Below are 27,398 nucleotides of genomic sequence, written 5' to 3'. Positions count from 1 at the left end.
TGTCCCAGGATAAATGAAGATACAATATATGCTGGTGGAGCACACACTGATCCACACACTGCACGGTTTTCAGAGCAGATAACCTCACAGACACTTCTCTGTGCCTGTGTCCCAAGCTCTGGGGACAAATCCACCTGGGCAGCCACCTGGAGCTTCCCTTCCCAAGTCAGGAATTGTCAAAAGCACCAAGTGACTCCTGCACTTGCTGAAGAACAGACTCTTCACACAGCAGGATCCTCAGCCAGAATGGAGACTGAAATAAAAAATATTCACTGGGTAGAAAAGGCTCCAAGCTGGCTTAAACCTGAAGAGCCACTCAGCCTGAATAGAACAGCTCCATTCTAACCTTTTGTACCAGGCAATGTTGGAGATTTTCCTTTAGGAAGTTTTCCATAAAGGGCCTAAGATTTATACCAATAACTTCACACTTCAGAGCCTTCCCTGTTCCTTCCTTTTCCCTCAGTATTCTCCACATTCCTGGCAGAGACACCACTGACTTGGAGTCCATGGAGCCAATCCAGCTGGAAATCAGGAGGACATTCCCAGTGCTGAGCCCATGGATGACATCTGTCCATGTGCCACCTGCCACCATGGATCACACACCAGGCTGGAGCCCTCCTTTGGGTTTTGGAGCTCCTAGAGCAGGGTTTAGTCTTTTCCCTTCTTTACAAACAGTGCAGATTTGGGAAAACTATAAAATATGAAGATTACAAGCTGGGCCAGTGAACCAATTCAAGGGAAAGCTTCTTAGTCTTTAGTGGCACTCTTTATGGAGAACCAAGAAGTCAGCAGTCTCTCAGATTTCTTTAAAAATCTTCAACATAGTGAGTTCAGAAGGACTCCTTGGAGTTCTAAGAGCCTTGATCCAATGGAAACTTGGAGCACTGAGTTAACTTCCATTTCTCACCCAACACCCAAAGCTTCCTTCTCTCACACTCTAATTAATTTGGAAAATATTTTATCACAGCAACTAATTTCACAATATATTGCATTACAGGCTGTCTGAACAACTGCCAAGGCTGCCATCACTCAAGTTTACTCATATTTATCCATTAACATAAATCTTATTGCAGTCTTCAACAAATAATCCATCAAATTTAATCACCTTCCCTTTTCTCCAGATCTTATAACAAATATTAATACCAAAACCCCACCACTCCCTATCCTTAAAATTCATCTATTTTCCTATAAATACAGGCTCCCATCCATATTCTCCTTAGGAATACAACTTGAAAGGCAAACATTCTATTTTGTATTAATTAATTACCACAGTTATGACAAAAGTAAAAATAAGGTTTTGTGTAAAGTCCTTTAACAAGGGGTCAAAATTAGGGATAACCTCCCCATGCTGTCTGAGTTTTGTTTCCTAAGGCCAGACACACACAGAGAAATGTCCCATTATATATGGCCATACCTACATATATGTATGTTAATGTTTGGGATGGGGGTGTGCATAAACAAACCTGGGATTTCAGAGCTTTTCCCAGGCAGAAGGGACATTAAAACCTGCCCAGATGAAAAGAATCCGTTTTTTCTTGGGATAAAGAAAATCCATGCTAAGAAAGTCGTACTTTTATATCAAAAGGGGATTTTAATACAAATTAAATGTGATTTAATTTGTAATTACATTAACAGACCATGCATAACAAGCTAAGGTAGCTATTTAGCAACAGTAACTGCAGGCTTTTCTCCAACAAAGAATCTTAATTTCTGGAGATTTTCCAGTTATTCTATTCACACCAATAACACAATAGCTGGAGGGTCAATGGAGTTTAAGAGGTCTCTGTTCTCAGCTCTTTGAATCTCTGCCCTGTTCAGCCACAGTCACAAGCAGCAGACTTGGGAGCTTTGGCTCAGTTTGATCACTTGAAGGAACAATGAAAACAGTTTACCCCACGGAGGGGGAAAAGATCAAATTTCTACCTTTACCTACCTTAAAACTCAAGCCTGCAATGAGCACGTTTCACTTTAAGGAAAGAGCTAAGTGTTGCAAAAAGAAAAAAGTCAACTGGAACCCAACTCTTGTAACAAAAGGCAAACCACTAAAAACTAATGCTAAATATTCTGAAAAATCAGGTTAGACTTGGTTTAAATTGTGTACATTTCAAGATCAAGTATATTTACTAATGTTATGCTCCAGCCCTCCAGAACAATTTCTCACTCTGAGTTATGAGAAAAAGAAAATACCTGTGAAGCCCTGAGAAGTTATCATGGTAACCTCAGAGAATGAGGGAAGCAAATTCCAAAGGGAATTAACAGCACTGTATTCAGTGGTGGGAAAATCTGGGCTTTATGTCTCAAAAATCAAGAAAATAAAAGGAGAGCTTTAACCTCCCTGTGCCCTGAATGTGCCACAACCTAGAGAAGGACAGGGCATCAAAACTTCCCAAAGACGTGACATGACATCACTTTACATACAAGAACAACAAATTCAGCTCTTGCCAGGCACGTTTATTCTGCCATTTCACCCCATTTGATTGTGCTGCTCTAATGAGTCTGCACCAGCTTTTGTAGGGGAGTGAGTTCTTATATTTCTCAAACCCCCTGAATTTAAATCATGTGCCTTCACACTGACACAGCACCATCTCTCAGGGGCTGTTTGTCATTTCCCACAGCAGCCTCCCATCAAAGACAGTTCAAATTACCAGCCCCTGGATTCTTTTAATTTAAGAGTTGCCAAAAGAGAGATATATTATATCCCTGGTGCTGCAGAGACTTGAGCATTGTTCTGGCTGCTTTCTGTGTCACAATTTACCTCTCCTTGTTCCATGATTAACTTGGCTCCCCATTAATCTCACTGCTGACTTTGAGGTTCATGGAAAACATTCAAATATCTGTTTGAAATCCTGGTTCTAGGAAGCATGTTCATTACATGGACAAAAACAGCCTTGATAAGATTTGTTCTGCTATTTTAATATGGATTTCCTACCACATTATTCTGACTATGCCAGCAATGACAATGTATAAGTTCTCACTCTGTACAGCTCTGAAAGCTCACTGATTTTTTTGCCATCATGCCTGCAGTTTTATCATTCTATTTTAATGAGGAAAATGTGTCATTTTGCTTTAAACACTTATTGTTCCATTCCTGTGGGACATTCTGACACAGAGTGGACATTTCCACTGCAGAAAGAATGAGTGCAGAGCTTCACACTCAGAATACCTCAAGTCAAGTCATCCTCTTTTTCCTGTAGCATCCTCAATTGCTGCTTCTACTCCAGTGCCAGTCTAAAAGTAGTCTATTCTTAATAACCTCCCCGTTTCAGACAAGATTTCTTGGCTTCAAATGGCTGCAAAAAAATACCTTGAGACTGTTCCAAAGTCTCCCTTATCCCAACAGTGAGCCTTGAAGCCCTCCAGCACTTGGGCTCAGGCTCTGCTCTGCAGGTTTCAAGCCGAAATGAAGGAGTGCACTACCCCAAACGCTGATTCCAGCTGATGGCTGCCATCAGACAGGGACAGGGCTGTCACAACCGGTACTCACCCATCGGTGGGAAGCTCCTCCCCGTTCCGTGTCCACCTGACGAGGGGAGGAGGGAAGCCGGCGGCCACGCAGGGGAACAGGGCGCTCTGCCCGGCCAGGCGGCTCAGGGACGAGGGCGGCTTCAGCAGCGCCAGCTTCTGTGGTTCCTCTGCATCTGCAACAGGACAGGGCACAGCTGGCACCGGGTGCAAACTCATGGTAAAAACCACCAGAAACCCTCTGAACCAAAGCCCAACCGGCCAAAGAAAATCACAAATGAAACTTCTAATTCCTTTCCTGCCCCTCCGGAGGATTCCATCCCCACCTCACCCACAGCCTCTCCCAGCCTGGTTACCATTTCCTCCAGACATGCAAAGTCATTCCCCACTTTTGGGATTCTCACTCTTCCAGCTCCCTGGGAAACTATTCCAGCTCAAAAGTACAGCTCTGAAACTAGAACTTTCAGGTAGCAGAGATTTAGGAAAGAAAGGAGCAGGTTTGAGTTTGTCCAGCAAGCCTTGGTCTTCATCAGGGAACCTCCTGAGGAAGTGCTTTTATACACTGGAAAATGAAATTTTTGCAGCAGTGACTGACCCCAAGTAAAATACAACAACCAAAGAACGTGCATGCTGAATAACACAAAATAAAAATGCCCCACCACAGCTCTCCATCCTTACGAAAACAGGGAATCCTCTGAAGTGGTTCTACATTGGATTAGGCTGAGTGGGGTTTGTTCCTTTTTCCTCCCACCCCTAAGAAGAAGCAGGAGGCACTGACATGTTTGTTCAGTCCCTACTACAGCGTGTTCCCTCTGTCTGTGCCCTGCACTGTGCCCAGGTGAAGTGAGCTCTGCAGAGCACCTGCACTTTGGGCTCACCCTGCATTGCCAGCACTCTGAGAGGTGTTTGAAGGAGTTATGGCAGCAAAGCTCCACAACTGAACAAAGCCTCAAACTATTTCTGGCCACCTCAAATGGGGGCAGAGTATTCTGTACCTACCCTACTCCTGCTCCCTGAATGAAGCACCCTCTGTGTCTCATCACACACATCTTTGGCTGCTGTCTCACTTGGGCCCGAGGTGATACTCACAGGGATTTCAGGAAGTTGTTGTTTTAGTGTTCCTCAGCTCAAAACACTAAAAATAAAACTGAGTGTTCACAGCACTGAGCTCAGGGCACACAGGAGCCCCAAGGCACAACACGAGGAGGTGCCAGGACACTTGGGGAAAGCAGAGCAGGTGGAAATCCCATGTGGGAGCTGGCACAGGCAGAGGCAGCCAAGCTCTGAGCAGTCCTGGATCAGCCAGTCCCATCCCTGCAGCTCTGGCCACATTCCTGGCAGGAACTGCTCTGCCTGCCCTGCTGTGCGTGGGGAAGAAGAAGTGACAGGGACCTGGAGCAGCACGTGGAGCAGCCAGGCTGCAAAGCAGGGGCACAACACCTCCAGGCAGCCATGCTTACACTGACAGGAGCCAGGGTGATTCCCTGGAGACACAACTCCCACTGCTCCAAGCTCCCAGGAGGGAGTTCAGCTCCCAGGTAAATGGAAACTGGATCCCAGAGGTAAGTGACATTTTTCCCTTGCAGTTTGAAAGCACCCCCTGTGAAGTGGCAGAGCTCAGAAAAGCATCTCTCTGCTCAGTGGCAGCCTGGCAGAACGTTTAAGCAGCAGAACACTGAGGAAGCCAATCCCTGGGATGCAGGAGTGTGCTGGGTGTGTTTCAAAGCCTGGGAAACAGTGCTGGGTTCACTGTCAGCCCCACATCAGATAACCATTTAAATGAGGAATAAAGTGAATAAAGGACAGATTAATCCAAATCCTTCTTTCAAATGCTTCTCAGGCCAAACAATCAATTATGGGGCTGCTCAAGACTAAGGGAGTTTTCCCTTCAACAGCTTAATCCCACTTTCTAAAAAAAAGCCTGCTGGGAGGGATTTTACCAAACTTCACCATCAATACTTTTGGATTCATGATGGAGCAAAGAAACAGCATCATTTAAATTCCCTAACACAGCTCTATTTCATCACTTTCAGCAAAACATTACAAAAGCAAGGAAACTACAGCTGCAACCAAAAAGGATTCAAAAGATCAGTGTAATATGGAAGTTTTCAAGAAATCTTCAGTATTCAAAAAAAAAAAAAAATCAGCAAAATCCTCAGCATTTGAAGGGCTGCAGAAACATGAAGGCAATCCAAACTACAGGAATTCAATCAATCTTTTCCAAAAGTGCTTTTCTTCAAGCCCTGTATCCTTAGTTGGAGAAGAGACAAGGCTTTGGAAAGGCCAAAGAACTGAAAGAAACAGTCCTACTTGAAGCATGATTCATTTCCAACACTCCAATTTCAAAAGACAGCAACAATTGTAAAAATTGGGGTAATTTACAGAATAATTTAGTATTCTTAGTAGAGAAGGGCCATAGTGACAAGAAACAGAGCTATTCCTTGAAAGGGACCCCTGGAGGTGCCCCCACCTGCCTCAAGTCCACCTGCTGCCCAAACCAGGTCAGGCCAACCATGACATTGTCCAGCCTAACCCTGAGAGATTCCCAAGGTGGAAATTCAGCAACTCCCTCCAGCAGCTCTCCAAGAGTAACAACTGAATGAGAATTCTAACATGGAGACTATACCAGAAGAGACAGCTCTGGGAATAATTAAGGAACCCCATATGAAACATAGGCTGTATTTCCCTACTTTGGGAAAGCACAACCCACATTCCTGTCCTATTTTTGGTCACTTTTCAAACCTTTGTATTAGAACAGCTGGTGGTGTCACTGGGAACAGAACACACTGAATGTGCCAACAGTTTACATCAGCACTGGACTTCTGTTCTAACAAAAATATCTCAACATCTCAGCACAACAGGCAAAGCTGAACCTTCCAAAATAAAATGTCACCTCCTCTGAGGGTTGGAGACTTCCCAAAAAGTCCCACTGCTTAGACAATCAATTTCCAGAATATTGGGACAATTAAAAGCACCTCAGCTAAAGCATCCCAAGAGCAACAGACTAAGCATCAATTTCTTTGGGAAGCCTCCACAGGGTTTGAAACATGGGATTAAACCTGAGAAACTTAGAAATCCCCAAACTTTTATATTCACAGAAACAGTCAATTCCCATTTTGTATCATGTCACAATGGAAGTATACTACTGGGGATTTTTTTAAGAAGTCTTTCCACAAAATGTCTTAAAAGCTGAACCATTAAATATGGGAAGGCAGCCTGTGAGTGTCTCCAGCCTGTTTCCAGCCACTGTGAAAAGATCAGGCCTGTGGACAAAGACCCTGAGTTGAAGACTCCCCCAAAGGTCCCAATGTTTAGATGGTCTAACTTCCTGCATATGGGAAGAATTAAAACCACCTGAGCTTAAGCATCCCAAGAGTGACAGACTCAGCACCAATTTCTTTGCAAAGCTTCCACAAGGTTTGAAACATGGGATTCAACTTGAAAAAAATGTACAAGTCCCCAGACACTTCTACTCAAAGAAACAGTTGGTTCCCCTTTGTAACACAACTCAATGGAAGTGTATTACTGGCAGCTTTTAATTTTTTTTCCCCCAAAATGCCTTAAAAGCTGAACCATTAGAACAGGAAAGCAGCCTGTGAGTGTCACCAGTGTCCAGCCCTGAAGAGCTCAGGGCCTGGAGCAGCTGAGTACAGACAGCAGCAGTGGGTACCTACAGTAAAGGCAGGGCAACCCTGATGATGGGGAGAAAGTGATGCACCTGACTCTATGGATACCAGAAGGCCAATTAATTACTTTATTATACTACATTATTCTATACTATAGAATCACTATACTATATTACACTATATTACATTATATTATACTATGTATATTTTATATATATATAAAATATAAACATTATACTATACATATATATGTTACACTATATTACATTACTATTCTACTATACTATATTACACTATATTACTTTATACTATGTATATCGTATATATTAGATATATAATATATAAAAATACGTATAATATATATAAAATATTTATAATATACACACATATTATACTATACATATATATTACACTATATTATATTACTTTAAATTATATATATTATATATATTATATATTAAAAATATATAATATATAATATATTAAAAATATATTATATATAGAAATATATATAATATGTACAAACATTATACTATACATCTATATTACCCTATATTACATTACTATTATACTATACTGTATTACAGTACATCTAAACTGAATCTGCACAAACACCCAACTCAACTCAACTGCCCAAAATCTTGTGACTCTCTGCTGACTGACAGCCTGCTTGGCCCTTATAGGCCAAGGAAACAAACCACCATCACTTTGGGTAAACCATCTCCATATTGCATTCAACTTTGGCACAACACAGGAGCAGCCAATGAGATAAGAACTGTTTTGATCATTCTTTTCTCTGCTTCTCTGTCACCGTGATATTTTCTGAAAAATCCCTTCACCAGGATTTCTTCTCCTGGGAAGTTGAGAAGCCTCAGAGAAAAATGTAAATAATAATTATCTGATTGCTTTTCCTGTGTTTGCTGCTTTGGAATGTGGTCTGGAGGTTGTTTACCAACAGCTGCATGTTTGATTGGTTCCATGTGAATTGTTTTAATTTAATGACCAATCACAGCCAGCTGTGTCAGACTGAGGAGTCAGTCATGAGTTTTCATTATCGTTCTTGTTAAGCCTTCTGATGTATCCTTGCTTTTTCTTTAGTATAGTTTTAGTATAGCATTCTTTTAATATAATATGTGGAAGCCCTGAGGGGGCATCTCCTAAGTCACACCCCATTGGCTCCTTCCCCTGCTCCTGTGTCGGAACATAGGTGTTCCTGAGCCACTCCCTCCCATTCCCCTGCCTGGCCCTTATCTTTGTACTGCCCGCCCGCTAACTTCGAAAGCTGATCCTCTCTAATATCATCCTAATCCTTAAGAAGCTGTGAACCAGCTTTTCAGCTAAAGAAAGAAGACTCTCTCCTTCCTTAATGGTATGCCTCAACTAAACCCCAGCCCCTGATTTTTTATCATGCTTACTTCATGACTCACCTTCTCCTTAATCATCCAACCTACACTCCTGTCGTTGGGATCGATAAACCCCCATCTAACAAACCACCTATCGCCCCAAGGAGACCAAGGTCAGCCAGGAGGCCCCTGGGGGAGAGAGCTGGACCTTGAGGGGTGTGTGGGTCTGGGATAGGAACATCTCACCACGTGGCTGAATTCAACATCTGTGGATATTATGCAAAGGCCCTTTTAGCTTCTTTACCTTGCACTTTACTAGCAGCAATTCAGGCTGCAACAATAATATAATATCCTAAAATAATAAATCAGCCTTCTGAGAACATGCAGTCAGATTCTCATCTCTTCCCTCATCCTGGGCACCCTCACAAAGACCACACTTCTCTGAGGTTCAGAGAACACATCCCACGGGTACCTGGCAGGACTTTGAGCTCGGCCTCGTCGCTGTACTTGGGGGTGCCGGGGCTGTCCAGGGCGCAGCGGTAGAGCCCCGCGTCGCTGTCCGAGGCGTTGCTGAGCAGCAGGGCCCCCCCGGGCAGCTGCAGCACGCGTGGCTCCGGGGCCAGCGCCTGCCGGTCACGCTCCCAGCGCAGCAGCGGCGCCAGCTCGGCCGTCACCTCGCAGCCCAGCACGGCGCTGCCCCCGCGGCGCACGGACGTGGGCTCCGGCTGGCTCGTGAACCTGGGCAGACCTGCGAGAAAAGCAAAAGGATAACGGATTTGAGATGGTCTGTGCACGACACCAAAGACTGGAAGTTCAAGTCAAGACTCAAGAACGTAGTTTTGGAAGAGTCAAGATGTCATTGTGAAAAACGCCAATCATTTGTTTTTAAAATTTTAAAAGTTTAATAGTAATAAAATGGTTATAAAAATAGTAATACAATTAGAGTGATAATAATTTGGACAATTTGAATTAGGACAATATGAGACAATTGAAACAAAGAGTTACAGATGTCCAGGTACCTTTTTCTGGGCAGCACAAGCCCGAAAAAGGACCCACGATAACAGAGGATTAATCCTTAAAAACAATAACCTGTTGCATATTCATACACTTCATACGTGATGCATAAATTCCATTCAAACACAGGATTCTGTCTGGTCAGTGTCAGCTTCTTCACCTTAATCCTAAAAGTGTCATCCTGCTTGAGCGAGGTGGGAAGAAGTTCATTTCTCCTGATAATGGAGCAATAAATTCTCTTTCTCTGAAAGATTTGGTGTCCTGTAACTGCTATCTCAGTGTGAGTCTTTTCTTTAGAAAAAAAAGTATCTTACATAGCATAGTTTCTGTTTTAACATTATGTTATAACCTAAAACTATATTTAACACACTACCTAAGAGAATTAATACAGCATTACTTTCTAACACAACACATATAATATTCATTTTAATATTTGCAAAAAGCCATTCAAAAATACACATTTTCCACATCACTACAGGACATGAAATAACACAACATGGACACGCTGCTGTTCTCAAGGTAAAAAGGGAAGTTTATTTTCTGACTCTAACATTTATCGCTTTCTAAAAGAGACAGTGGATTGGAGGGTGACAGTGCCACCTCTCCAATGACACTGGACAAACCAACAGTCCATCAAATTTCTCCTCCTCCATAGAAGAATGCAAAACAAGAAGTTATTTACAGAAAGTGTGTGAGAAAGCTTGTTACAAGAATGTAAACATCAGAAGGCTTAGAAAATCTTAAAAAATCAGGGTGACATTAAGATGCTCTCCAACTCTTTAAAAACCTTAACAGCTGACAGGACAGCGCTAAACATGGATTGTGTAAAGGCAAACAGACCCAACAATCACAGAATCCTGGAATGGTTTGGCTTGGAAGGGACCTTAAAGCTCACCCAGTCCCACCCCCTGCCATGGGCAGGGACACCTTCCACTATCTCAAGGTGCTCCAAGCCCTGGCCAGCCTGGGACACTTCCAGGGATGGAACAGCCACAACTTCTACAAGGCAGCCTATAAAACATCTTCACTTACTACCTCCAGCTGCAAAAGCCTCTGTACGGTGCCACAAGGTAAATATTGAGATAAACATTTGTATGTGAACATTCCCAGTGTGGCTGAGACTGGAATTTCTCCAGGGCACACCACAGAGCTGACCCAGCAGCACTGCACAACCTGTGTCACCTTTTCCATAAAAATGTTCTCCAGGAACACCCAGAGCCCACTTAATGGCTTCACAGTTGGGCTGGAGAGGCCAAACCTTGGGGGAGTGGTGGGAAGAGGCTGAGGACACAGCTGGAGCCACAGCTGAGGCAGCCAGTGAAGCTGGGGGCACATCCAAGACAGGGAATACCACAGAACAGCAGTGAGGGAAGGGTGAGGTACAGTCCTGGAGTGGGCAGGTCAGAGGAGGAGGAGGGAGAGGAGGAAGGGCAGCTTTGGGTGCCACCCTGGGGAAACCAGGGTAGAGCATGAGGCTGAAGAATTGGGAATGAAGGCAGACAGTTGAACATTGAAATGGGGAGCAGGCAGGGAGAGTACTTTGGTTTTTTCTTACCACTCAAATGACTTTAGATGTCAAGAAATTAAATTAATTTTCCACAAATCAAGGTTGTTCTGCCATTACAGTAGCTGGGAGTGATCCCATCTTGACTCAGTAACTTTAATCTTCTTTCCTCTCCATCCTGCTGAGGAGCAGAGCGAGGGCACAGCTGGATGGGCAGGCAGCCACGGTCACCCCATCCTAAGCATTCTGCACAGGAAATGATCAAAGCTGCCACAGTTCAACCCCCTATTTTCACAAGTCTCACTTAATACCTATCACAAATGCACTGGGAATGCACCAGTAGAAGGACTGATCCTGCAGGACAGCCAGACTGAATCCTAACAGAAGAGGATTCATATATCCTAACATTTAGGATTTATATATCCTAACATATAAATCACTTCTGTGCTGTCAAGTTCCTTCCACAACCCCATACAGCTCAGCTCCAACTGTTACATATTTTCTTCCCTCTCTGAGTCCCACCCGGGGACTCCTTCCATAACTTCATTCCTCCAAGAAACTTTGTTTCTAGTTTCCCCTCCCACTGTACTCCCGACCATCTTGCAGTCCTTTGATCTTGACATTGTTTTGGTATTATTTTGCATCTTTGATATTTATCCATCAGTCCCTCCAAGGTATTCACAGGAACAAAAAAATCCAACTTCTTTCTTTCAACCTTCCTTCTGCTTAATGAAGCTACAATCTTTAGTTTCTCTCCCTCATTCCCATAACACCCATTCACCTTTAAAGATGCAGATTGCTGGGATAAGTTTGGAAGGAAGGCACCCAGCCAGAGCAGAATCAGCTACAAGGTCAGAGCTGGTAACTTGGGGATTTGTCCAGTCAGACCTCAAAAATCCCCAAAGGGTGGAGACTGCACAACCCTGGGGCAACCTCTTCTACCTCATGGAGCAGAACTCCCTCTTTAAACCCAGTCAGAACCTGCCCTGCTCCAACTGACCCCAATGCCTCCTGCTCTCCACCAAGCACTCCTGGCAGAAACACAAACCCCAGTGCCTAGAGTCATTTAAGATCACAAATATCCACAGAAATAGTACAAAACTGCTTCTCTATTGAAAACATCTTCCCCAAAGATGGAACCATCTCAGTGGCTCTGCACAATCCATCCTAGAAGCCAAGTAACCATTTCCTGTCCTGCATCACCCATCCCTCTGTCCCAGCACAACCCCAAGGTACCTCTGCACCTGCCTGATCTGCACACTGTGCTCACAAGTTCCAGCATGAGTCAGTCTGGAGCATGACTTAATTCTTCCTGTGAGACCGTGGAGGCCACAGCAAGGGTAACAAGGTCTCCTCCTTTGCCACACTCACTAATTCAGTGGCTAAATAAGTTGTTCTTACAGCTGATGAGGCTGTTAACCCTGAGCCTCTGAACTCCAGTCTCTGAAGCATCTGTCCTTTCTGAAAATCTCCTCCTTGACAGAAGCCATTATATGTTCATAATTACCTCTGATTCTTATCTCTCTCAATATTCTCATTTATTAAGAGAGCATATGAAGCATATGAAGCCATTTCTTTCCCCATCCTGGGAGGGAATCCTGGGTCTCCTCCTTCAGCCAGGTGACCCTGTGACTTCTGTTTTCAGCTCACCTTTGCCATCTCTTTGCTCCCAGCAGCTCCCACTGGTACAGCCCCACACTGGCTACTTCAAGCACAAGCAGGAAAGCCCCTGGAGGACTGAAGCCCTGCAATTTCTCACATACAGCTCAAATATCCTTTCATTTTAATCCCTGACAAGTGCTGTTCATTTCCTGGACAAGACAGACCTTGTGCCTTCTGTTGTGTGCAGGTGCTCCACTGAGGTTAAATAAGCTTTATTCAAGATGGTTTCATTACTCACTGGAAATGAAATTACAGTTCATTTTCCAAGTCATCTTAAATGCCACTAAAACCTGTATTTCGTCATAGTCCTGTGTGGTTTTAAAATATACATTTTAACCTAGCCTATAATTTTGTCCTAAAGAGTAATTTTCTCTTATTCTACAATTATTGGCAATTTGCACTGCTTAAAAGCCTCCATTGTGGAGGAGGACCCTTTGCTTTAGCTAACAAACAACCACAAAACAATCATGATGCATTACAAAAAGCACTCCAAATCCAGGCCTTAATTACTATTAATTTGGAGATCTGTTTATAAATCCAGGAGCAGGTCCCAGAGTGCTGGCACACCTCCTGCAGCAGTGAGCCACTAGAAAATACCCTTTCATCTCCCAGCCCAGAACCTTTCCATTACAGAGCTGCTCCCTTCAAAACATCAATTACCAACTTCTAAGCCAGCATTTCCTGAACTTTCTATAGTCACTTTTAGAGGCATTTCCATATGAGCCAACTCAGTCTAGTTAAACTACAAACACTTTTAAAACCATTTTTAAAGTTAAATTTAAAAAAAGTTTTCTCAGTGCTTGGTATTTCCCAAACACTTCAACCAAGAAGGTTGAGCAAGGGGTTCTAATGATGAGTAGAGGCCCAGGATGGTTTGGGGTGGAAGGGACCTTAAAGCCCATCCAGTGCCACCCCCTGCCCTGTGCAGGGACACCTTCCACTGTCCCAGGGTGCTTCAAACCCCATCCAACTTGGCCTTGGGCACTCCAGGGATGGAAGATACACTCCTAATTGAGGAAGCAGCCCCCACTCCTCAGCCATGTGGTGCAGGACAATCAGTTGAAGACATCAGCCCATCTTTTGGTAAATGAATGTCATGATAAATGACACTTTGGGCTTCTGACATTGAAGACAATTTTTTCATGTTTGTACACACATTAATCATTCTGTGGCAGTGCACATACATTAGGTATCGATTTCAAGACACCAAAGGAAAATACTACTGACCTAGCAAGAATGCAGGTTAATAAACTCAATTTAGGAAGGATGATTTTCCATTTGGAATGTTCTCTAAACACAGGCAGGAGGACACATAAGCAACAGTGCACTCACGTGCACATAACAGGGATTAGATGCATCCCAAACCCCTCATTTCTGCCAGGACAATGCAAATGGCAGAGAAGGTGGGGAAGTCAACTCTGTGCCTCTTTTCTCCTTCCCTTTTGTTTCCTCCTTCCCCTCATCCAAGCCCAGAGCAATGGTAGGAATGTGAATGAACAATCTATTAATGCAAATGTGGTGCATTCAATCAGCATTCCCAGCCTCAGCCTTACTGAGATTTGTGGCTCATTGTCTCCATTTCTGAAAAAGATGTGCCTAGAAGAGCAATAATTCCCATGCTCCTAGAAAACACAGATGGTTAAAATTCTGGCTGTAGTCTCCTGCCCTCAATGGAGCCAGTATTTCATCTCCTGGACTCTGCAGAATCAGGGAATTCACTGCCCTGAGCCAGATGCCAATCTAGTTCAGCAGCCTCCCTGCAACTGCAGCCAGTGCCAATCATTTCCAAGGAGACTGAAAGGAAAAAAGCTTCATTATCAACCATTACTACATAACTGGCTCACCTGAGTGCAGTAACTGCAGAGTCACACCTGCCTGTGCTCTGCAGCCTGCCAGAAACACTGCAAACACTGCTCTGGTTAACGTGGATGCCATTGCCATGCACAGTTCAACCCCCCCAGGGTCCTGCCAACCCTTTGGGACCCATCTCACCAATGCAATACTGCAAAAGGGAAGTGAGAAATGAGAACCATCTCCTCATCTCTAGGGAAGAATCCCCTTTTCCTGCCTGGGGCAGGGCTCTAGGAGTGGTCACAAGCCTCTGGGAGTTTTCCTCACTTGTGTCCCCTCTGTTGCCACTGCTCTGACTGGAATTTAAGATAACACTTTGTACAAGCATTAGACTGCTCTAAACACACACAACACATGTTTGTGCAATTAACATTTTCCCAAGGCTGGTTTCAGGCCTTCTTGTGACATCTCGATGTGCTCAGCAAATGTTTTCCATTTTTCCCCCCATTCCTACTGCAATATGGAAAAAGCAAAGCACAGGAGCAGCTGGCAGGTTTTCCATCCTGTTCCCTCCAGGATACCATCTGTGAAAAGCCTTTGCTGCCCAGAGTTAACTTTTATTCAAGTTTCTCCTAACTTACCCAAGTCTAAAGTAACTCCAGCAGCACCAGCTCCAAACATTCCACCCTACAGCTTCCATTCTCCATCTGAAATTCATCCAACTAGTCTGTAAATGATACCACAAACTGCTCACAATTTCCAGCCACTTGAATTTTCCCCCATTCCTGTCTGCCTGATCGAATTTGAACTCATGACAAATCCATAACTGTAACTCCTTTCCCCAAACAGCCTCTTGGGGAGTGTGGAGATTTCAGTACCATGAGGAGGTCCTGGAGAATGGAAACATGATCCCCTATTGTTAGGACAGCTCCAACATCTGCTACCCTTCAGCAGCACAGCCATCACAAAGATGCTGCCTATTTTGTTAGTGCATCAGCTCCTCACCCCAACCCTGCTAAAAAATTAATAAGTCCAGCCATCTGTGGACACTTCATTAAATTATCACAGCTCCTACTCTCCAACATTATTCAGCATCATTTGTTGGAGTGGCAGAGGTGTGAAACGGCTTAAAATACACTGCTGCTAATGAGCCATATTTCATGGATCTCACTGGCACATGGAGCAGACTTTGTAATTACAAACACTCCTGCAGAACACAAGTCCAGCAGCACCTGAACTAGGAAAAGGCCAGATGCTTCCAGTCCTTGCTACAAACACCAAGCAGCACATCATTCTCCCCCTTTGCTTTAGGCAAAGCAGACAGGGGAAAAACAACCAAAAATCTGGGCAGGAGGCAGCTCCTTGGGGAAGGGATAGGGATTTTTACAAGGACTGCAACATGGAGAGAGGAAAACCTAAAAATTGTCCTTGCTGGATAAACAGAGGTGGGAAGTATATGGAATACAGAACACAAATGAGAAATGTCAGAGCATAACCACAATCCTGACCTGGTTAAACACAGCCATGACAACGTGGTATGTGCTGATTCAAAACAGTGTCCCTGGGCCAGAGTGAGAGCAAAATGTCACTGGACACATCAGTAACACTCACAGACACAGGTACTGTCACTACAATGACACACCGAGTGACCTGGTGCCACCTCAGAGCTCTTCTGAACAAACAACTGAACTCCAGGCGTCCCAAGGCCCCTTTCAAGCTCAATTATCTGATGACATGGGCAAGGTACACAAAAAACCATAGTGAGAAATAGCAAAATGTTGCAGAAAATACTTTCCAACCTGGCCTTGGACACTTCCAGGGATGCAGGGGCAGCCACAGCTTCTCCGGGCAACCTGTGCTACAGCCTCACCACCCTCACAGGGAACAATTTCTCCCTTTTATCTACTACACATCCAAAAATTTTAGAGGGTGTTTGGACAAGGAAAACACATCAGCATAATATGATGTTCTACCTGGCAAAACAAGTAATTCCAAATTCTAGTTAGGGGATATCAAGAGGAGATCAATCAATTATTTCAGAAATGAAATGGGAGAGACAAAATGACTTAAAGATCTTCCAAAATACAGAGGTCACTACTGACAACCACAACTACAAGAAAAGCAGTGGGAAGTGAGGTGGGGATGTCTGTCCATAGCACATGGTCAGGCTGAAGAAATGCTGCAAGAAATGGCACAGACCAAAAAAATAGATCTTCTGATGGGGGAGGTGAAATAGTATCATGAAAATTGGAGACAGGACTGGCAGTCCAAGGGCCAAACAACACAAAAGCTCCAGCAGCAGCAGGAAAAGCTGCAGCAGCTAATGAATCTGACTTCCACAGACACCAAGAAACAGCTAAAACAACATTCTAATGCCAGAAAAAATGAACGGAGGACATGCAAACCATGGAGTCATTTATTTGCTGCTGCTGAAGATCATTCTAATAGCAAGACCAATGAAACCCCAGTGGGATTTCAAGAGAAGCCCTAAAGATAAGGCACACAGATTGCCTCATCATTTAAGGAACTTCAGGTCTTCATCAATAGACTGCCTAAAAATAAGAACCCTACAGGCTCACAATTACTCTTTCTAAAACAAAATCAAGAGCCATAACAAAAGAAGAATAAGATCCGAGGGTTGTGGTGGAAGAAAAGAGCTTGACAGGTTAAATAATTTTAGTTCCAGGCGAGGCTATCAATTACGGAAGCTCATGTGAACAAGCTATTCAAAGAAGATTAATGCACAGAGAGGACTGTCAGGATAAATTTATCACAAAACTGGAAGAAAGGAAAGATCTGAAAAACTTTTGCAGGCAACTCTATAGACAGTGACAAAGACAGCTGGTACCTGACAACAGGCATTTAGAGACAGGAAATAACCAACAATTTCACTGCAAACTCCTCGGGATGTGTGAATGGCAAAGAAAGCCCCAAAACCAGGGAGCTTGGAGGCTGACAGAACAGCACACAAACACAAAACACAAAGAACTTTTACAGACACAAACATGCAGCTCAAAGAGGTGTCTGGAGACAACAAGGGTGTGTGGCAGGATAAAGGCAAACACTAAAAGCCGTATAACTGCAAATTATCCAACACCAGCGCAGCTCAGGTGGCATCAGCACACCAGTGATCCCCCCAGCAGCTGCTGGCCATGAACCTCAGAGTATGAGAAACAGGTTTTTAGAGGTCTCTCCACAACAGAGCCTTGCTTTGCCTAATTTTTACTCTGTTTTTAAGAGCAGATTGACAGTGCATTTAAGCCAGGGCCAACTTCAGAGGCTGTCACAGAAGGAATAAGAACACCTTTACAGAAACATACAAATTATCCAGAGACATTTCCCCATGTTCCCCCCAAAATAGGGGTTTTCTATATGCAAATGAATAGGGCTTGGAGAGTTAACAATTTTTTAACATCTTTATTCCCAGCATATTTATGTGAAGGATGAAACATACCCTATGCTTTTAACAATGTTACCGAGAACTAACCTCACTGAACTCAACCCTAGCAAATGTCATAACCTAATTTCTCCTTATTCTAAATATTTTTCCTCCTTTTCAGGGTCATTGAATTTCATCTTGAATTTTTGTTACAGAAAAAGAAAACATTAATCAGAGATACTCTTGTGCCTTGATACTTCTTACCCTTGCTGCTTTTGTGTCACCCTTCACTTGGGGCAATAGTACAGCTTCTTATCGTTTTCAAAAAGCAATATTGAGTCAGGCAGAAACCTGAACAATGTCAGCACACAGAGCCTTCACTGTGCAGTAATAAAGCTGCAATCTCTTGCTGATTGCACACAGGAGCAGGCAGGGAGTGAGGAGCACAGGCTGCAGATGTAACCATCACTGTGCTGACAGCTCGGGATTCCGAGCGAGCTCCGCGCTAACTTGTCAAACAGAATTACACAGGGATTGCTGGTGCTGACATGCAGAGCACAGAGAGGGAAAAATCTGATCTGAGTCAAAACATTAACAAATGAGAATCCAATCTAAACAAAGTTCAGCCAAGTTTCTTGTTCAGGGGTGTTGATGCAGCATCAGTATGGTGTCACTTTGTCCTTGTCTCACCACCCAGACCCCCCAGCTGAGCGTCAGCTCATGGATTTCAGGGATTTGCTCCCAACTCCCTACCACCAAATTCCTGTTTCTCCACAGATTAACTCTATCACCTGCCATATTTTCAAAGGCAAAGGTCAAGATGGAACATATGCTGCAAAGAGCTCCCATTTCTTATGATTTACAGTAAGTTTATATTATTTTGAAGTATATTAATATAACTTTGCCCATGAACTAAATGCACAAAGGATATTCCCTTTGCCAGTTACAAGACTTGCATTGCACGGCACTTGAATTTCAGTCTAGAAAACACGAGGGTTTTTTCTGAGCAGTGCTATTACATCATTACCAAAGCAGGAAGCTCAGGCACGAGTGCCACACATCTCCTTGTGCCCCCTCTGCTCCAGCCTCAGCAGAGCATTTGTCACCCTCCAGCAAGCACAAATAAGCTTTAACTGGCTCACTGACCCACAGAATTCAGGACAGGGATAGTATTAGTCACAACGAGCTGCTGGGTTTGGTTTGATATAAGGTGAAATAAATTTGAAATATAAAAGCTTAAGATAAGCTGTGTTTTCCAATAGGAACTAGTTTTAAGCAAGCAATTAAGAGTCTCTTCACCTGGGCTCTGCCTTGGTCATTAGATGTCAATGAAGAGTTTCAAAACAAGCAGGTCACATTCCCTGCTGTGGGCTTTCCCCAGGATTGCAGTGATAATCCAGCTGCAGGCAAGTCCTGCCCTTCTCTGCTCTGGACATGGCAAGAGGCTCTGGTATTAAATCCCAATCTGAGACTATAAATTTATAATAGTTTTGAACTTGGACCTTTGCCTTCAGTCCAAGAACTGCAAACCAGTTCAAAGGCTCACATAGATTTTCTTTGCTACTTTAACCGGACAAATGTGAACTGCAAGAATTGAGAATGACAAATAAGAGAGTATTTATTGTCTTAAGTGTCTAAACTCTCACACTTGCAGTAACAGCTGACAGAACCTGTACAAACTGCAGTTGTGTTAAAACCACCTTTGCCATTTACCTGTCATGAAGAAATGCATTTTGATCTAAGCCAATTTATAAAAAACACAGATGCTTTTTTCATAGAAAAAACATATTTCTGCAAGGAAAATTTATCACCCATGTCACTTACTGGCTAAGTGCTCTTAAATACCCTCCTCTGAAGAATCTCTGCTCTGAGTTTTTTTCCAATTCCAAGATACAGAATGTTCTTTATTCACAAAGATGAGATCAAGATTGCTTTTTTCTCCTTGCTGTTAAAGGAAATGTGCAATCTTGAATAAAAATGTGCTGTTATTCCTAAATTAACCCCATCTCTGCAGAGCTGGGACAGTTTGTTCTGAGCTTCTCTCTCACTTTGGGATGGCACATGGAGTCTAGTGAGAAATAATCTTTAGAGCTTGGCAAACTTCTCAGAGGACATGAGCAAACAGAACCAAATAATCCAGCTACTTCTGTGCAGCTCCTTGTAGTTATGGTAAAAAAAGCAAAGACAAAATTTCAGTTCAAAATAATGTTTGAAAAATATCCTAATCTATTCACCATTATTCATACAGAAATAAGTGACTGATACTCAATTGCTAAGCTCTAACACCCCAGAAGGAAGCACAGCACACCTCTGAGGCTGAGCTTTGCAGAGCTCTACCTTGAACTGCAAGCCCACATCCCTCCAGGTCCTGCTCCCTCCCACAGGCTGTGCTCAGGGAATGGCCTGGATAATGATTACATGGCCTGATAATGGATAATGATTTCTTGGCCACAACTTCACCCACTGCCTGCCATCCATTCTGTAATGGATACAGAATTCCTTATCTCTACCTGCCTTCCTCATCTGCAGCACCTTGGTGCATTATAACAAGTAATACTTGAAATTTATGGTAGAGAAATTCTTTATTAGCCCACGGAGAGAAGGCAAAGCATGGGGATCTGGAGCTGTGTCATGAGCTGCACCAGAAGCAGGATCAGACCCTGGCATCACCTGGCTCAGAACTCCATTAACTCCTGCAGGCCTCAGGAACCACCACAGCCCATCCAGGCCTCCTGCAGCTCTCCCAGTCATCACTTTGGAAGCCCCAAGCTGGACACACACAAATAAGATGCAAATAAATCTTGAAGCGGGAATGTGGTCAGCTAAAAACTGGAGCAATTCCCCAAGCAAAGACCATTCCCTCTGTCTGATGTCTGGAGGAACTCTCAGCAGCAAAACCTGACTGAGAGCAGGTCCCTCCTCCCTGCAGAGCCCCTGGGACACCTGGCATGGTCACAGCAACCTGGGGACACCTGACCCCACACAGGGAGCAGCCACAGGAGCTTTGGGTGCACTTCTGGAGTGCCCACTTTGTCAATGAGCTGCCCCAAGCCCTGTGCCCCAGCACAGCAGTCCTGAGGAGCCATGGATGGACCAGCAGGAGGAGGGGATTTACCCAGGTCAGCAGAGCAGAGAACAACACCATGCTCAGGAACAAAGAGCTTGAGTATGGCTGGATTTGCTCCAAATCCTTCTTCCAGGTATGGACACCATGGGCCCACTCCAGCATCCCCAATTTGAAGTCAGAAGTCTCCCAAAGCCTCAACACAAAACAACACGTGAAACTTCACTGTGGCATTTCCAGAGTCACTTCTCAGGGACATCCTCCTCCTGTGCTGCCTCTGCAATGTGCTCAATGCCTCCAAAGGAGATACTACACTTATACTAAAAAAATAAATATCAAATCTATTTCTGGTTTCTGACCCATTTTAGAGTTTGACTTGACATGGCAGGAGCATTTCTTAACAGAAGTGATATGTCTGTACCTTTTCTAAAAGTAATTACAAAATGAAGGCTTGAAAATAAAATTTCTGTGAGTGTTTAAATGAGAAATAATAATTCAAGGAGATTATTTAGTTGAGGTGAGAAAAAACAAGTCAGAAGCTATCAGTGAGTGCTTTTGAATTAATGTAACACAGACACACCTGAAGTTTGTACCAATGCAGTGCCACAGCTGCCTCATCACAGCCAAGCAAATGACACGAAGCTCAAAGCCAAGAACTATCAAATGCAAGGATAAGTGGAAGAAGAGGAAGAAAAACAGCTGGATTCACTTGGGGAAAGAAGATGACAAGAGGTGAAACAAATAATTTAGTGAACAGTCTTGAAATGGATTTACAGAGCAAATAAGTCTGCCTGATCAAACTCAGTGTCCCTGTCACACTTCCCAACTTTTAGATCCTCGTGTATCTGTGCTCTTAATAAAAGCTTTAACCAAGCCCCAGTAACCAGGGACTAGGGAAAGATCATCCTGGGAATATTTTCAGCTTGTGTCATTATACTTTTTATTAAAATACATACATATTTATTTTTCCAAGATGAATTACTGACACAGATCTCGAAAACTTTGTAAATCTATTTTAATCCATGTTTTACAGCAGCTTTTTTAAACCCCCTACCCTTCTTAAGATCTAACTAGCACTTAAGTATCAAAGACAGATTTGCATTTCAAAAGCCAATTAAAAAACATAGTGTACCAAGGCACTGATTAAAGTGTTGTGGCTTTACATAAATTAGGCAGTTCCTTTGACTTTCCCTGTTTCAAATCCATCATAACAATGGGAAAATCCCACACATTACATGGACTGTATGACCACCTTCTCCCTTCACTGCCCTTAGAAACTGGTGATGGCAAACTCAACCTTCATCTGCTTGAAGGAACCAAACTGTGGAGCTCACACTGAATGAGAAAGAGATACTCATATCTTCAAACTGCTGCTCATTAAAGAAAACTAACATTTATGGTTGTTTGCAACCTCAAAATTTAGGTTTGCTCCTAAAAGTCAAGGATTTACTACTACAAGCCTGGCAGAACAGCAAACACTTTCCTACCAAGGTATACAGCACACAATTTCAAGTTACAGACTAACTCAAGTGTTCTTCACAATGGAATATTTTATCATGTCCTCTGACTTTGAGAAATCTAAAGGCAGCAAAGATCAGTTTCTTTACAAGGCTCAGTTGCCACAGGACCTCTTGATCCTCACCCCTCCAAAAGAGCAAAGTCTTCCCATGGATAATCACACACAGAGAAGGTCCTTTAAGGGCACATTGCCCAGGGAAGCTGCCATGACCCAGTCCCTGTCCCAGCACACTCAGAGCAGGGTCAGACTCAGACCCACAAATTGATGAAAGCCCAGCCAGCCTGTCTCTAACACAATTCCTGCAAGCCCTGACCCAGCACTCCAGGCCCAGGCACTCAGAGCCTGTTTTGGGTTGAGTTTTTCATGCAGTGGCTCACTAATCAAACCCCTGTCACCCTATGGCAACAAAAGAGCTTCAGATTCCAAAACCCCAAAAATTTAGATCCCTCAAACTAAAATATATAGGAAGTCCTTTAAATAACTTGAGAAACTTATCCAAATTTGGGCACTTTCCTGCAGGTGGAATGCTCAGCATCATCCACCAGCTGTGCAGTTCCAAGACTGAAAATTCCAGCCCTGTATCCACAACATGTTATTACTCCATTTCCTTGCCCTGCCCCCCTAAACTTGTCATTTTTAAGAGTTATTTAATGAGTAAGAAGCTGTTAAAACATGCAACCTACACTTCATAATGTTCCCTTTTAGAGATCGGGTGCATGGCAGCACCACACTCACACAGCAGAGGAACCACTGCTCAATTAAGAGGGGAATTTGCTCCCTCCCACTGGAATTTTGAGGCCAAGGGGAACCCTTCCTATGCCAACAATGCCCACGCTCACCACAGCCTGAAAGCTGCCAATTAAAACAAAGAGTGGGAAGGAATATTAAAAACCACTGTTAAAACTAAGGGATTCAAATGAGCACAAGAAAAGCAACAGGCTAAACTAGGATTTAAATATTCCACCTCTTATTCCAAAGCCTTCAGCAACCAAAGTGCCTTTTCCCCTACAAGAGGATTAAACTCAGCATGGTCTTGCCCAGCTCTTGGCACTTGTCTGGGGTGGTAAATAGGTTTTCACACACCCACATCTGCCAAAGCTCTGCAGCACTGCAGCCAGAGGATGTTCTGGGGCAGCTTTCCAAGGCACAGGATGGCAAAAGGCAATGCACAACATGTGTCACCAGCATTTCCTCTAGCTGTGGGCAGTAAAAGTACCATTTTTATGGCATGGAATTAATCAATAATCTAAATACACAGCTGTCAGGCCAATGTGTGCCAAAGGGGCAACTGGTTGTGTGGGGAAGGTCCTTATTGTTTAGGGCTAGACTGCATTTGTTCTCTTTTCTACTTAAGATTTTTTGGAAAAAAAAACCTCACCAGAACTGCATTGTTGTTTGTTGTAGGTTTTTTTTTTAAGTAAGCTCTTGGGTTTCCTTTTTCTTTCCCCAAGTACTTGGGTTCTTCCACAAGTACTAAAAGGCTCTTAAAGATTCCATCATTTTAGAAAATATCAATTGAAATCATACCTTCTACCTAGATAGGAGAAAATGGAAGTGGAAATTCAGCAGACATTTTGGCTTACCTTCATTTTTAACCCCATTAACCTCACCTAATGATCATATAGAGCTGTCTGATAGCAGAGGCAGGAGGCTGAAGGCTCTCATGTGGAAAGCAGCAGAATTAATCCCGACAGCAGCGAGGCAAGGAGGTGGTAATTGCTGCAGAGAAGTGTGGGAGAACTGCCTTTATTGTCCTCATTGCCAAGAAGCTCGGAAATCTATTCCTCATTAAGAGATTCTCAAAGTCACTCTTTTAAGGTATAAAACCCCAATTTTTCTATTTCTGACACTACTGATGTTCCACAACAATGCTACAAGCCAAGTTAATGGGAACAACATCCGAATACAAACGATGGAAGCAGCAGCTCTGGGAGATGCAGGAGCACCACTCAGGAAGAATTCATTACCCCCAGACATTTATTAAGCAAAGGAAAAAAAAAACTGTTTGAAAAAGGCTGGCAAACATCATTAGAGAAACAAAGGGAAATCGCTTCACAGGCTTTTTTTTCTAGTTACAGTGCCTTAGTTTACCTTGTTTTTTCGTTGGGTTGGTTTTTGAAGTCTCACCCTTACTCAGTAATTACAAGTCTCTTCCTGCTTTACTGTTTACAAGACACAAGCTGACAATACCAAGCCCTGAGAAATAAGCAAGTGACAGAACAAATCACTTTTCCCAGACACAGTCTTTATTTTTATCCGCAAACTTCACTCCTTCACTGCTTCCTACCCCCAAAAATAAAGCTATCACCTATCAAGCCTAAAAGGTATTCAAAACACCGAAGCAGAGGTTATGACTTAGGCTTTTTCATGGAAAATTTGTGTGCATTTGGTTCATTGTTACTTTTCAGGCTTCCTTGTTCACACCTGATACTCAAGAAACAGAGAAATACAACTCCCCAGGACTCCATCCCTACCCATCTCCCAGTCCTGCAGGGATTGTACACATTGCTATTAGGAGCTTCCCAAATGTTTCAGACAGAGCAGGTAATTCTCCTCATACAAGCACAGAAAGTTATTTTAAGGTTATTTATACATAAAGAAAGCAAAATCCTGTTTTCTTCCTCCTTCTAAGCTGTGGTAAATCTCCATTGTGATTTCAGACACCTGACACTTCTCTTAATCCATTCATTGCAGCTTTGCTGATCTCCAGCATTTCCTGAGAAATACCCCACATTAAGCTGCTTACAGGAACAGAACACATGCCAACTCCCAGCCAGTAAAATGAGAGCCACAGTCCCAGTTTCCCTGAGCTGATGGAACCAGCTCATGCTCCTTGGGAAGCATCTTCCCATTTTTCCAAGGGCAGAGCATTCCTTTCTGGGAGAAATGATACTCACTTCCAAAAATTGAAAAGGTTTATTAAAACCTTATCAAAAATACAACAGAAGAGTGAATAGAGAAAATATTACAGCATCAGGAACAGAGGATTTTTCCCACCATGTGCTCATCCACACAATGGAGGTTTTGCCTTTTTACCCTTTAGTTCCCCCAAAGTTCTGTCCATCTGTCCAGTGGTGGAGATCACTTCCTGACATCTTGACTGGAGCTCAGGAGCTGCCACAGTAAGGAGCTGACCCTCCCAAATGTCCCAAACCCAGGTCACCCCTGATAACAACACAAGGGGGGTGAAACTTAACTATAAATCTGTAAAAACTTCTCATAACACATATATATGATATTTCCTTTTAATTGTGAGAGTCAGCCATCACATCACTCATCTACCACCACGTTCCATCTTCCATCACCACGTTCTCAGCCACACTCCCGAGCAGAGCCTTACCTGCCACGGTGAGCTTCGCTGTCCTGCTCACGATGGTCCCCAGGCTGTCCACAGTTGCCACACACTGATAATATCCCTCATCAGGTTTATTGTGCTTGGAATGCACCACGCTGTTAATTAATAAAGATCCATCGGGCAGCAGCTGGCGGCGGTCGTCGGACACGAGGTTGAGGAAGGAGCCGTCCTTCCTCCACTCGATCCGGGGCGGGCTCTCGCACTGCGCCGAGCAGTTCATGATCACCGACATCCCTCGCACTGCCAGCACGTCCAGGGGCTCCACCAGGAAGTAGAAAGGAGTGAAGGTTCTCACAAGTGATTCTGTAAAGCATCACAGAATTTTTGGGTGAGTTTTGCAGAGTTTTTAATGTGAAACACGCCCTCCTTGAAGATACTGGAATGAGCACAAGCACAGCTCACATCCTCCCCCTGAACACATTCAACCAGCTTGGTCTGCAGGACAGTGTTTTCTGCTTTGATTATTCATATCATGGACCCTCAGATTCCCAGACATTTTCATCCCTAAAATGTATTTCCCTGCTCTGCTCTCGGCCTCAGTGGTGAGGGTCCCCTCCCAGCAGTGCTGTCCTTTGGTTTGTGGAACCAAGATTGGGAACCATCCAAACCATTCAGCCCTTAGGAGAAAGTCTCCCTTTCTGGGCTTAACACATCCTGTAAGTGTCATACAGTGGTTTTTTACTTCTGTTCTAGCCCAGGATAAACATGATTACTTTTTCATTTTAAGTATTCCCCAAAGAGTTCTGTAATTAACATCTAGTTTGCATTAAGAAGTGAATTTTAATTACTGTCTTTCTGGTGTATTTGGTCAAGCAGAACGACTGTGTGTCAATATCACTTTGACTTGTCTTAATTTAATCATCTATAGAAAAGAGAAGACAAATTCTTCCAGAGAAGAACAGTTTTCAATCAGCATAACCCTGGGTTCAGGGAAAAGGGCATCTCAGTTTTTAAAGCCCACCTTAGAAATAACACTCATATAACACTAACAAACTCCTGCACTCATCTCAAAACCATTGCATCCCTCACCATTGACCATTTAATCTCATGGTCAATAAAAAAATGGTGAAATATTTTAAGACCACCTGAAAGACAAATATGCATTTAATAACATGATTTGTTTAATTAAGCCACAGAATAATTCTGGGGTTTGAGGAAAAAGCACAAACTCTGAAGGCGACCTTTACTTGCAAACAAAGGCTGTCCTGGAAACATTGCAGCTTCTCCCATTTCTTGGTTGTTTTGTGGTGTTTTTAAAATCGGATTTACCTTCTAAAATGACCTTAATTAACAAATTGATGTGATTTCCTCTATCACCGAACTACACAGAGAGTCCCTGGTCTCCAAAGAGCCTCCAGCTTCCCGCCGGAGGGACTCCAGCCTTCCTGCACAGAGCCCATTGTCTCTGCCACTCACAATTCACAGCAACTTGGAGATAAGGCAGGAGTGGTGTGAAAGAAACAACAGATAAATGAGGCTTTGGCAGCTGATAGCATTCAAACGCTCTCTTACCTCCAGGAATTCAAAGAGGAAATAAAGGAAAACATTCTAGAAAGATTGACATTTCTCCAGTGACAGAGTCAGGCTGGAGACCTGTTAGGTTGGGATCCAAATCCTTGGGATTGTCTTTCTTGAGGATAATAGAGACTTCTCCCCCGCCCCCCAAAAAAAAAAAAACA

At 43.4% G+C, this 27,398-nt stretch overlaps 1 protein-coding gene across 8 annotated transcripts in view; it reads right to left on the bottom strand.

Moving 5' to 3' along the window:
* Positions 1 to 27,398, bottom strand: part of NEO1 (neogenin 1) — a 174,846-nt gene that overhangs the window by 96,928 nt on the left and 50,520 nt on the right. For all 8 annotated transcript variants that reach the window (XM_030955349.1, XM_030955356.1, XM_030955350.1 and 5 more), the window contains exons 2-4: positions 25,705 to 26,022; positions 8,904 to 9,179; positions 3,485 to 3,638 (exon numbers count right to left, since the gene is read on the bottom strand). In XM_030955349.1, coding sequence (XP_030811209.1) covers positions 3,485 to 3,638; positions 8,904 to 9,179; positions 25,705 to 26,022 — 748 coding nt within the window. The remainder of the gene's footprint in view (positions 1 to 3,484; positions 3,639 to 8,903; positions 9,180 to 25,704; positions 26,023 to 27,398) is intronic.

This window comes from Camarhynchus parvulus, chromosome 10 (assembly GCF_901933205.1).
Source record: "Camarhynchus parvulus chromosome 10, STF_HiC, whole genome shotgun sequence".
Classification (NCBI taxonomy): Eukaryota; Metazoa; Chordata; class Aves; order Passeriformes; family Thraupidae; genus Camarhynchus; species Camarhynchus parvulus.
This window is presented reverse-complemented; position numbering and strand designations above follow the sequence as displayed.